The sequence below is a fragment of the Rhinopithecus bieti genome, unplaced genomic scaffold (genome assembly GCF_001698545.2).
Source record: "Rhinopithecus bieti isolate Rb0 unplaced genomic scaffold, ASM169854v2 scaffold_35859, whole genome shotgun sequence".
Lineage (NCBI taxonomy): Eukaryota > Metazoa > Chordata > Mammalia > Primates > Cercopithecidae > Rhinopithecus > Rhinopithecus bieti.
In genome coordinates, this window is record NW_016814962.1 from 117,204 (window position 1) to 130,078 (window position 12,875).

Sequence of the window (12,875 nt, forward strand, 5' to 3'; positions counted from 1 at the left end):
GAGACTCCGTCTCAAAAAAAAAAAAAAAAAAAGAAAAGAAAAGAAAAGAAAAAAATCAAATCCCTTATTTAAAACCGTCCCACAAAAAGAACTCCAGGCCCAACTCCCACTCCGAATTATACTCTAAATATTCCAAGAAGAAACAATACCAATCTCACACCAACTCTGGCGCCCTGGCCTGGGCTCCAGGGCCTCCCTCTGGCAGTGACAAGGAGGGTCTCAGACCTAAGGCCCCCAACCCTGCCCCAGACCCAGTTGCTGGTAGGACACTGATTGGGAAGGAGCATGTCGCTATCCTTTGGGGTGGTGTGCTAGCCTCGGGGACCAGCTGCTCCCTGTCCCCTGCGGTAGGTGTCCTGGCCTTGGGGACTGTCCCATGAAGGGAGATAGGGAGGCCCAGTCTCGGCAGTAGTCTAGCTCTGGCCAATGTGCTGTGTGGCCCTGAGCAAGCTCATGCCCTCTCTGAGCTTTCGTTCCCTCGTGGATTCAGGGGCCACCCTGCCTGCCCTGAGTGTAGGTTGCTGGGCCATAGCCACTGCTCCCCCAGAGGCACCCCCAGGGCCATGCCTGCTCATCCCAAGAGCACCTCTGCCTGCACAGGCCCCACCACCCCCTCGCTGCTTCATGGGCCTTTCCTTGCCCTTCTGCAAGATGGCGCACAGCCCACGTCCCCCTGGCTCTGGTCTCAGGCCTGGCAGGGCCCGGGGGTGGTGTCTCCTGGAGGAGGTTCTCTCAAGTGAGGGAAGAGAAGGGCAGGAGGTGAGGGCAGGCAAGGCTGGGTCAGTGCCAGGAGGCATCAACACTCACCCTCACATCATCCCACCCCCGCCACCTTCCTACTGCTCAGGTGGCCAGGCCCAGACCCCTGGCCTCCATGACCCCCCAGCAGAGCCACAACCTCCGTTTCCTTCCCCTGCCAAACCAGCCTTGCGCAAGGTGTCAGCCCAAGAATTGTACCCCTGGCAACCCCATGACACGATCTCTTCCACAGGCCCCTTCTCCCTAACCAGGCAGCGAAGGGGCAAGGCCCTGTCTCTCTTCTGCACAGCTCTGTCCTGGCCACCTGGGCCCATCTCACTCACCTTGGCACTCAGACACTGCCCCACCACCTGACAGGGCCCTTGCTGCTCCCACCTGGACGCACCCCCAACCTGCACAGACAGAACTTGGCCAGCCCCACCGCTCTGCCTTCTAGATGGCTGCCAAACCCTCCACTCCTTGCCCACCTGCCCCCTCCCACTCCTTCCATGTGGCCCTGCCAGGGGTCCCCAGTGCACCCCACAACCCTAAGGGACCACCAGCCGGGGCTACCCCGGCCGCTCTGGAGCTGCCTGGAGCTACAGCCACACCAGACCCACAGCAAATTCGTGGGACGGGGTCGTGCCAAGGAAGGGGACAGGAATCTGGCCAGAGCCTGCGCACCGCTAAGCCAAGGGCAACGCAGGTAAGCCACTCTCTGGCCTCAGTTTCCCTTCCTGTTCTGCCCAGACCCTGCCCCTCAATCCCCAAGGTGGGTAACAGATGTGAAAACTGAGGCTGGGGGAGGGGAGCCACTTACCCAAGGGGACCCAGCCAGTAGGTGTGGAGCTGGGGCAACTGCCCCAGCCCGCCCTTACTTAGCAGGGCTGGGGGCAGAGGAGGTCCCTGGGTCACCTGGCCCACAGCCGCTCCCCTGCCAGCGGTTGGAGTTGGGGTCATGAGTGGGGAGGGGCTCCACTGCCTCTGAGACCAGGTGTTCCAGGCCCTACCCAGCACTCAGGGTGGGGCAGGTGTTCTGAGGCTGCCCAGAAACCCAGCAGCCTCCTCCTCCCTCCGCAGCCTCCCGAGCCAAAAAACTCCACCCGGCAGGCAGGAGCCTGGTTAGGTTGGGGGTGGGGGGCAGCTGCCGTGAGGCCCAAGAAAGGGTCAGGAGGGCAATTCCTTGGAGAAGGGACTCGCCAGGCAGGGGAGCACAGGTCTGCTGGGCTGGGGGTGGGCACAACAGTCAAGGGCCCCTGAGCTGGGCACAGCCGGCTGCACTTTCAGATCTCTCCAGGGTAGTCTTGTGGGTGTTGGGGCCGGTGAGGGAGGGTGTCGACAGCAAGCCCTGGGCACACCCTGTGCTGGGAACTTGCGTGGGGAAGGAGCAGGAGGCGTGACCAGTTCTGCTCCTGCTGGCCCTCATGCCTGGTCCTGGCACTGGCCCACGCGGGACAGTCCCTGGTCCCACCCTCAGCAACCACACTGGGAGTAGCTGTTCCTGCACTGCCTGTGGTGGGGATGGAGCACAGAGGTTCACGGAGCAGCAGACCCGCCTCTGACCACACAGCTGTGGAATGGGGACCCCTGTGCCACTGGGCTGGCAGGAACCCGGCCCAGGAACACAAACAGGAAGGGGGAAATCCTGCCCGCCTCGGGATAAGGCTGCCCAGCCAGGCTACCGGCCTCGGACCCACACCAGTGGGGAGAGAGAGGAAGGCCCCCAGTATCCCAGTCCCCCACCAAGAGCACTTCCTCCCAGGCCCGAGGTCCTAAGGAAGCCCTGCCTCCGCCCCAGAGTGCGGAGGAGGCTGCCTTTGCCCCGCCCCGTCTCTGGTTCTCCCAAACAGGCTCTGCAAGTGGCCCCATCACCTGAATCATGACGCTGGTTGTTGACAGTCACCAAAGCTTCACTTCACAGAGGAGAATGTGGAGGTGACTCGCCTGCGCCAGGCCCAGCTGGTCAGGCTTTGGCACCTGGTTCCTTCCCCAGTGCCCTTCCCCCACTCCCCGGGCCCCCAGCGCCCTGGCCTCAACACTACCATTAACATTCCTGTGGGTGCAAACTTGAACCTTGGGGAGGGACCCCAGGACCTAGGCCAGTCCCTTGCACACCAGGGCAGGTGGGGGTGGTACCACAGTGAAAGGCACAGAGGACACCCACCCTGGCCCAGAAAAGCTGCCTCCCCAAGAACGGGACTATTTTGGGGCAGGGCCTGAGCAGGCAGGGCCTCAGGAAGTGTGTTTGGGGGAGGAGCAGATCCTGGCCGGGAGGTGGGGTGCAGGGTGCGGGGGGCGGGGGAGGGGGGAGTGGCGGAGGGCGGGCGGAGCGGGAGGGGAGAAGGAACACAAGGCTAGGGAGTGCAGCAAAGGCTCACCGACACCCCTGCTCCACAGCCGGGTCCGAATTGATGACTCCCACCAGCCGCCAGCTAAATGAGAGTTGTTGGAGGGTCCAGAACAGGTCCATGCGGGGAGGAAGTGGATTTTGCTTAAACAAAATCCAAGTTTGCATCTAAACTGGCAGCCCCAGGGCCCCATCCCCTGCCTCCAGGTGGGAGGGCATGGTTGGGTACATTTGCAAGTCACCAGGGCCCTGGGGGCTGGCAGGGAGGAGACTGGCTCTCCAGTGGCCAGAAAAGTCCATCCTGGGTGGGAGGAACGGCCCACTCCAGGTTTGCAGGTGAGTGTGCACACGTGTGTGCTCACGGGATGTACGTGTTCAGGTGCTAGGGCGTGTGTCCACTTGTGTGTCTGGCTTGAGCTCCTCCCTCTGAACACCCCGAGTGAGGCCATGGAGGCGGGAGCCCTGTGCCCACCCAGACACAGGAGCACACAGCCGGCTGCACTTGGGCCTCACCCAGTCGTGGAACTTCATGAAGAAAGTGCCAAGCGGGCTGACTGTCATGAGACCTTCAGACTTTCCTGAGCAACATCCCCCACCCCTCCCCCACCTTCTCGAGATAACTCTCTCAGGATGAGGCGGGCAGAGCCAGCTCTGGCTCTTGCTCCTGCCTCTGTGTCTGCCTCCAAGGCTGCAGGAGGGCGGAGGAGCCAGCCTCAGTCCCCTAGACCTAGGAGCTGGGCTCCTCGCCCACCCAGCAACCATTCCCCACCGCAGCCCAGCTGTACCCGTGAGGCTATTCACATCACCCTCTCAGGAAACAACCTTCCGTAGCTCCCTGGTGCCATCCATGGGTCAGACTGTCTGGGAAGCCTCTCTGTGCCTGCTCTAGCCCTAGCTAACATCCACAGCCTCTCCAGCCCTCACTGTGCCTGCCTGGGCCACGGGCTCGCTCTCTCTGGGCTTTCCCAGGCTGTCTTCTCTGCTGGGCAAATTTACAGACTAAGCTTGGCCACCCTGCCATGGCTTCTGGACACTGCCTGGTCCCTGGTCCCCAGAACACTTTGCTCACCAAGCACTCAGAGCCTGGCACACTGTAGGTGCATAATAAATGCTAGTGCGGGCAGTGTATGGGAAAAAGGAAGGAGCTTGTCAGATCTCCTGGAAAAGCCTGGTAAGCCTGAGGGTGGGAGGCCGTTGATGGGGATGGGAGGGAAGCAGGTGGGCCCAGGTCATCTCCTTCTGCTCCTGGAGAAACTGAGGCACAGGGGAGCACACCAGCCACCTCTCCAAGGGATTTGGCAGCCAAAAGGAGCAGCCCCACGCTCCCACCCATCCCAGGCTGGCTAGCCAGAACCAGTTTCCCTGGGCTGAAAGGCCGGCCCCCACAGACGTCCAGGGCAGTGTGACCGTGTGGTGGGGCTGCCTATCGCCCCAGGCCCCCACAGCCCACCTCGGGCACCCTCAGGAGAGTAAACCCGGCCTTTGGAAGCAACCACCCTCCACAGACACCCAGGGCCCCTGTGTACCAAACAAGCACAGGGTCATCTGAGGACCCTTCCCCAGGCCCCACGCCCACCTGGGGGACTTGCAGACCTGCGGCTGCCCTGAGTGCAGGTGCCCTTTGCATTCACCTCCCCCCACACCCAGGCTCCTTGCAAACAAGAGCCACTGTCCCCTACCTGCCCAGGGCCCACAGCTCGGTGTCCTGCCACACACCTTGTATGGCCTGGGCTCCGCCAGCACCCCAGGGGCCAGGAGCCAGGAGAAGGGGCTCCGGGAATTTCTCCCTGACATCCGTGCCCAACCCACTGGCCCTGGCTGGAGCCATGGTGAACTAACACCCCTGCCCAGCTGTCAGCTGTGGGTCAGGGCTATGCCCAGCCCAGTGCTGTTCCTCCAGCCCCTCTTGCTAGTGGCCTGCTGGCCCCCACAGACCTGCGGAAGAGTGAGGCAAGCAGGTGCCCAGGGCTGACCGGGAAGGGGGCCGAAGTGCAGGGGGTGGGCACAGGAGCCACTTACCAAGGAAGCTACAGACGCTCTCCCAACTGGCCCAGAAGTGAAGATCCCAACTGGCCGCCTCCCCCTGCCACGCCCGGTTCCTCCCTCCACAGCTCCTCCCCCCATTATCCCGCCTCCGCCTGCTCCTAGGGCTGGCTCTGGACCCTGCCAGGACCTCCACGTCCCACCAGAGGGAGTAGGCGGGTCCCCTGATGGGCCAGGAGCCAGGCCAGCCCTCAACACTCACTCAGCTTCTTGGAGCTGGGGACCCCACCCTGAGTGCCCCCCCAGCCCGAGCAGCTGACTGCAGAGGAACAGACCGCTCTGAGTCACACACCCAGCCCAGTCTGGTGAGTGCCTTAGTGCGTGCCAGGTCCTGCTCTGTGGATAGACCCAGGCCTGAAGCAGGTCCCTCCCAGGCAGGCTCTGCACAAGCCCTGTGTCTCAGTTTCCCTACGGGTGCCAGGATAGAGGCTGGCCCAGAAGGGAGGAGAGGCATAGCCTAAGGGCAGGACTGAGCCCACAGGGGGCTGGGCCAGTGACCTTGGGGCCTGGTCATCTGCCACCTGCCTGAGCCCCCAGGGCAGCCAACCCTGGCCTCCTTTCAGCCCTCGCAGCCCAAACTCACAGCAGCCCCCACCCCTCGAAGCACCAGGATATCTGGTAAGCAGGGTGTGGTGGGGCTCAGGAACCAGCATTTTTTGAAACAGGATCTCTCTCTCTCACCCAGGCTGGGGTGCAGTGGTGCGATCATGGCTCACTGCAGGCTCAAACTCCCGGAATCAAACCATCCTCCCGTGTCAGCCCCCCAAGTGGCTGGGTCTCCAGATGACGCCGCCATACCTGGCTAATTTTAAATTTTTTTTGTAGATACAGGATCCTACTATATTGTCCAGGCTGATCTCATACGCATGGGCTCAGGCGATCCTCCCGCCTTGGCCTCCCGAGTGGCTGGGGCTGCAGGCACACACCAGCACGCCTGGCTAATTGTTAAATTTTTTGTGGAGACCAGGTCTCCCTGTGTTGCCCAGGCTAGTCTCAAACTCCTGGACTCAAGAGATCCTTCTGCTTTAGCCTCTCAAAGTGCAGGGATTACAGGTGTGAGCCTGCTCGCTGGCCTAGCATTTATTTTATTTTTTTTAACAAGCTTCCCATCTTTCCCAGTCATTTCTGGGTGGTGGCTGAGAAACACCTGAGTCCCATGACCCCAAGTCCCCCACTATCCTGAGCTCCAGCTGCCTGGCCCACCTCCTGGTCACCTCACCCTGTTGCACCCTGGGCCCTTAGCTCCCACTCATCTTTGCTCTGGGTGGCCAGGAGGCTTCAGCAGGACACAACCAACTGTGCTATGTGTAGCCCCACTGGGATCCCAGGGTGCCAGCCCTGTGCCCATAGCCTGGGTGGGGACCTGCCTCCAACAGGCAGTCTGGAGCAGGCCCGCACAGCTGAGGCCCAGCCCAGGCCTCAGGGGCAGCGAGGGGTCAGACCCGGCCCGGTAGGTCAGTGACACAATGGCTAGCACCCACACCAGGCCCCAGTGGCATGGGAAGAGGTGGGAAGGTGCGGCTGAGAGGGCTGCCCCCGCCACGGGATGTCAGGGTGACCTGAGGTGGGCACAGAGAGAAGGGGTCCTTAAGTAGGCCAGAGGACTTCAAGGCTGGGGGAGGCTCTGTCCCAGCCCCAGGGCAGGGGCACTGGCCGGCATATGGGGTGGGAGAGGCCCCAGGGGCTCCTCAGTCCTGAAAGGCAGGGACCTGCTCCCAGGCCCCTTCCTGGCCTCCCCCCATTGCAATGCCCTAAAAAGGCTGACATGAAAACCTAATGGTCACAAAGGTAGAAAATGATTCTATTTACACGAAGACAGAAAAGCTGGCCAGGTCTGCTCCGGGAACAGTCCCAGACAGCTCTCACCTGGGAACGCTGTTTACCTGTTTACCACCTGACACCCACACTAGCCAGGCAGGGCAGGGCTGGCTGAGTCATCACCGTACCTAGAGGCCCAGCCCAGCTGGAGTGGGATGGGAAGGGGATGCTGGCACAGAGCAGGGCCGTCATGCCAGACACAGCACTGACCCCCGCAAGCGCCTTTACTGGGGCCCCCACCCCAGCTAGGCCCACCTCACAGCAGCCAGAGGGAGGCACCCTGCAGAGCTGGCCACAGCGCCGGCCACACAAGCCCTTCCCAGACCCTCGCTGCAGTGCGGCGAGTGTGGTCCACCAAGCCCTGAAACACATGACCGAGATCTCCTCCTGGCGCACCCTCCCCAACATGGACTGCCATGGGAACGCACCACACCTTGCCCCAGGCCCTCTCCAGACTCTAAGCACGTGCCACTGGCTCTGCCTGGGGCACCTTCCCAGCTCAGATCCTGGACTCGCTACCCCGCCAGGCAGTCAGCACCAAGCCCTCGGCTACAGAGCCCCTGGCGGTGGGTGCCCACAGCACGGTGCAGACACACAGCAAGGGAAGGGGCCAGGCTGGAGACCCTGGGCTCTGGCTCAGGACCACTTACTGGGAAGGGTAAGAGCTGGAGAGCCACGCCTCACACGCTGCCCCTGTTGCTACCCAGTCCCAAGAGGGGCACACTTGACCACCAGCAGGCGGGTGCTGGGCAGGGCCTTGCTCACCTGCCTCAGTTCCTGGGGACCCCACCTACCGGACCCCTGGCACCACGTGGTAGGACTCAGTGGTCAGGCAGGTGTCTGATCAGCTGGAGGGACGGCAGGCAGGGCGTCTGCTGAGCCACCACATCACGGACCCTGAGATCTGGCATGTCCGGTGATGCGCACTGCACAGCTAGTCCCGGCTCGGAGCTGTTAGGACCCAGGACCAGCTAGGAGTCGCCGTGGGAACTCGGCTGCTGGCGGGGGCCAGGCAGGGCCGAGGGCAGCAGATGGTGAATCAGCCAGGAGGAGGCCAAGGCGTGAAGCTCAGCATTCTCAGGGCATGTGTCACCAAGGAGCCGACGGTACCGGCTCACTCAGGAGCCAGGCCTGCCAGGCAGCAGGAGCAGGCCGAGGACCGAGGGCTGGAGCCCTAAACAAGGGGGCCTTAACTCACCCGGTGGGGCTGAGTCATGAGGCCTCCCGCCCACCCAGGCGCAGTCACCTGACAGCCCCTCCAGCTGGCAGGGCTCACACGGACATAGCCCAGTGAGGCTCCCCAAAGTGTCCCGCCCCTGCCGCGTCCCGGGCATCCCCAGCTGCCCCTGCTTGGCTATACCCTCTGCAGTGTCCAGGCAGGGGTGTGGCTTGAGATCCCTTTCCGGACTCCTATCCGGAACAGCCTGGGCAATTGCCTACCCTCCCACCACCGCCACCCCTGCAGGAAGGAGTCCCTCCCAAGAGCGCTGCAGAGAGGAGGCCCCGATGCCACTCCCACCCTCACAAGCACACACTGGGTCAACAAGTCCAAGTCTGCGCAGCACAGCTGGCAGGGCAGGGACTGGCAGCCGGAGGGGAGGGCGGTGGCTGCAAATAACTCTGTGGGCCTCTGGTAGGTGCGGGGATGGGGGATCACCGCCTCCCGCCCCAGCCCCTCCCTACCCCCTGCCTCCTGGGCCCGGCTCCATGTTTCCATTTTAGAAAGTGCTTCTGACTATTAAATATTTATCCGAGCAAGAAAGTCCTTGGCTGCCGGCCAGGCTATGGCTTCCAAAAAAAGAAAAATAAAGGGAAATCTGGAGGCTCAGACTGAGTGCAGGTGGGGCCTGGTGGAGACACCCTCGAAGCTCACAGCGTGGCCAGGGATCCCACCGCCCTTAGAGGGGATGGAGAGGAGCAGAGGAGCATGGCCCGTCCACCCTGTCTGTCCAGTTAAGGCTCCGCTAAGCTCCCTCCAGGCTAACCTGGCCTCCAAATCCCCCATGGAGCAGCTTCCTTCCTGCCGAAACTGCCCTAAGACCTATGGGGCTCCCCGGTGCCCTCAGGACAAAGCCCTCCCTCCAGCAGCTGGCGCTGCCACCTCTCCATCCTCACCCCACCTGTCCCAGATGCACTGGGTTGAACACCTTGCAGGTCCCGGCCTTCGCCCTTAGCCTTTGCAAGCTCCTTCTGCTCTGCCGCCACTTCTTTTTCATGACCAGTCCCAGTCTCCATTTGGGCCAGTTTTCCTCCAGGGAGCCCTCTCTGGCCCTTCTGTGCCCCCTGCGGCTGCACTGGCCACAAAAATGGGGTTCACGTTTGTTGAATGAGCAATGGGTGGATCTTTGCTCTGCTGAGGTATGACCTCCCAGGTCCCAGGGCTCCCGGGGTGGCTTTGAGACCCAGAAGCATGGGTGAACAGGCAGGCAGACGGGAAGCACTCCCACAGCTCACACTAGCCCCGAGCACAGGGTGTGCCTCTGCCAGCCAGAAGACCAAGCTGGGAGAGTGTGGCATTCTACTCCTGAAGTGGGTGGCAGGGACCCCCAGATGGCAGTGCCCCCCCTTGCTGGGGTTTGGAGGCATTTGCTCCCCAGCACCTGTACTTCTCCACACCTGGCCAAGCCAGCCCCCAGCTGAGCCTGAAACACAGAGGCTTTCAGCATAGGTGTCACAAGAGGAAGGACACAGAGGGGGCCAGAGTCTAAGGGAGAGCTGGGAGTGAGCCCAGCAACCCAGGGGGCTTCCCGGAAGAGGCAGCTTCTAGCCCAGCCCAGGACAGAAGAGCTTGGCCAAATGGAGAGAAGGCAATGAGGGCATTCCTGCTGTAGGCCCAGCCACGATGAGCCCAGATGGGAGTGGGCACTCAGCTTCCTGGGCATGGAGAAGGCCGGGAGGGAGCGGGCTCCCGGGGCATTGGAACTGGAGGCTCTGTGGGCTTGACCCTCCTGTCCACTTCTGAGCCCCACCCCCTTCCCTGAGCTGCACCAGGTGGGCACTCCTGAGGTTTGGGGCAGGAGCCAGAGGCCAGCAGGCAGCCCAGCCTCCCTCCCTGGTGGTTCAGCTTCTGTTTCCCCACCAGGGAAAGTGCTGGGGTTGTTGTTAGGAACACACTTACAATATCACTGTCGGTGGCTTCTGAGAGGCCACCTCATTGGAGGGCACTCCAGGATGCCCTCTGCTGCCTCCTCCTCAGGGCCATTCCTGCCACTAGCGGCCACAGAGGGGCTCCTTTGCCTGCAGTCACCCTGCCTGGTGTGGCAGGGCAGAGCCAGTACCTGTCAGAATAGCATGTCACTGACCAAAGCATGCGATATTCTGCTCTGGTCCCTAAGAGCCCAGGGAGTCACTGCCTCACGGTCCCCAGCCTCAGTGTCCCTGTCTGCAGAATGGGAATACAGCCCTCCCTCAGTGTGGATGACCCAGTCAGGGAGACACTAGGGTGGTGACAGGCCCGCCCGTGCTGTCACTTGGCATCCCTGGCGGCATGGCGCTAGCAGCACAGGCAGCTACGCTCACTCCCGTCTCCAATGTGAGGTCCTGACCCACATTTGCAGCCCAAGGCCCTGAAGAGGGCACCAGCGAGGCACAGAACGGCCAGACCACCTCCACAGCTGCCCTGCTTTGCACCCTTCTTGGGAAAGGGCCCAGCCATCTCATGACCCCCATCCCAGAGGAGAGACCACCCACACATCTTCGCACGATGTCACTGCACCTGGGGCCTTCCCAACACGGTGGTGCTTTCTTGGGGTGTTGTTGTGGGAGGTGCTCAGGCCAAGCCAGGGGCAGCAGGTGCAGGGTGGGGGCCAGGGCCGGGGAGGGGTTCCCTGTCTCCCCAGCTATCGGGGATCCAACTCTGCCCCTGGGAAGGAGGCAACCTGCCCCTGGAATAGGCAAGGGTGTGACACTCAGAGCCCGCTGGGAGTGAACGGGCTGGTGTTACAGTCGGCAGCGCTGCGTGGGGTGTTCCCAGCAAGGCCACCAGGGGGCAGCCTCGCACAAAAGCTGCCCAGGAGATGGCTCCCTGCTGGGCTGGTGCCTGGTGCGGCTGGCAGAGGGCAGGGTTGAACTGGAAAGGAAGACCAGAGTAGGGGAGAGTCCGCCCATCTCCAGCCTGCTGAGAGGGGACTGCAGGTGAAAAAGGCCTGGACCAAATCCAGGTTGGGAAAGGCAGTAGGTGGCAGGGTGCTTGTCAGGAATGCACATTCCTAGGCTGCAGGGTTGGGGAGGGTCTGGGAACTGACGTGCTGGACAGAACTCCCAAGGGCTCTGATCTTGCAAGTCCCCTACCAAAGCTCCAGTGAGAGCCACTGACCTTATTCCCTAAGAGCGGATGGTTCTGTAGGCTGGACACAAGGAGGGACTGCCTCAGACAGGCTGGGAACCACGAAGCCAGCATAGGCCTCTATGGAGGCCGAGGGTGGATGAGGTGGTCCTGGACCCTGCAACTTGGGAGTCTCTGGGTGCCCGTGAGTGAGGAGGAAGTGGAGAGGAAGGGCTGTGCAGGGAAGCTGGGGGCAGGGTAGTGGTCCCATGCCTTGGGGCCCCGCCCTTCTCCCTCTGAGGAGGTCGACCTGCAGCCATGTGGGCAGGGCCAGTCATAGTGAAAGAGGAGGGGGCTGGGGCCATCATCCTCGCGCCGCTGAGCCCAGACACCTTGGACTCCCTTCTGCAACACCGTGAAGCAGGCGCTGTAGGGGCCTCCCTGCTCTGGAGTCCCTCTGACAAGTCTCCCACCCTAAGTGCGCACCAGATAAACAGGCCACAGGAGGGGCCTTGGTAGTGCCTGCTGCAGCTGGGGGGCATGCCCAGGCCAAGGGCACCCCTCTGCACCTGCAGCATGGCACCATTAGCATTGACCTGTTTTCCCCAAGGAGTGGGGTCCAGCCCGTGCCAGTGCCGTCACGGCCCAACCCCCTGGCCAGTGGTTGCCAAGGCCCTGGGTGTGGTCAGGCTGCAGCAGCACAGACCTAGCCCAAGGGACTGCCCCCCCACCCCAGCCCTGCCCTCTAAGATGCTGAGACACCCAGGCCCTGGAACCAGGCCCAGTGCAGGGACAGACACACAAAAAGCAGCAGGTACACATTCCACAGCCTGCGGCTCAGAGGGAGGCTACTGACCATCCCTGGGGGCATGCCAGTGGGTAGCACCCACTTTCCCTTGCCCAGCACTGAGGGACCCTGTGGCCTGACTTTGACCCCATTCAGGCCCCTCCCAAGGCCCCAGACCTCAGGCCTAGCGCTGCCACAGGCCTCTACCTAGCCAGCGACCCCACCACACAGCCACACAGTAGACGCTGCTCAACCCTGCCTAGAAGCCCCGGACCAAAGTGGAGAGCCCAGACTCCTGGACCAGCCTGGCTGCTCTCCCCCAAAGCAGGTGAGAGGGCAAGCCTGGTGGTGCAGGTGCCCCGGGTCCCGGCGGCCCCGGCTTTCATGCCCCATGCAGACACCAGCTCTGCTCCAGAGCGCGGTAGCACCTCCCAGGAGGCCGCCTCTCGACCAGACAGCGTCCCAGCAGCGGGGCAGGAGCGAAAAGGAGAGATAGACAGGGACCGCGAGTGACAGAGGGAGTGCGCGACAGAGACGAGTCAGCCACCGAGAAACAAAGTGAATGGCTGAGACAGCCCCAGAGGCCGGGAGAGGAGCAGGGACCGAGAGTCGCGGACAGGTAGAACGCGAGGCACGGGAGAAGAGACCCCAGCGGCCGGGGAGGCCCAGAACAGCGCGCGAGTCCAGCCGGCGTCCCCGAGTCCCCCGCCCCCACAGCCCGCACTGCGCGCCCCCGACACGCCCCAGCGCGCGCCCTCGCGCGGAGCCCACCCGCCCCACCGGAGCTGGCTGCAGGCGGGGAGGGCGCACCGCTGCCGGGGGTTCCGGGCCAGGTAGGCAGCACCATGTGGAAGCAGTCGCACATCGCGGCGGCCAGG

The 12,875-nt window shown here is 62.8% G+C and overlaps 1 protein-coding gene across 1 annotated transcript in view; it reads right to left on the minus strand.

Annotated features, from left to right (window-relative positions):
• The window catches only part of AHNAK2 (AHNAK nucleoprotein 2), a 37,299-nt gene extending 24,437 nt beyond the window's left edge, over nucleotides 1-12,862 (minus strand). Inside the window, 4 exon segments of the mRNA XM_017852807.1 lie at nucleotides 3,117-3,170; nucleotides 5,105-5,292; nucleotides 5,404-5,464; nucleotides 12,778-12,862. Of these exon segments, the coding sequence (XP_017708296.1) occupies nucleotides 3,117-3,170; nucleotides 5,105-5,292; nucleotides 5,404-5,464; nucleotides 12,778-12,862 (388 nt within the window).
• Between the last annotated feature and the right edge of the window lie 13 nt (nucleotides 12,863-12,875).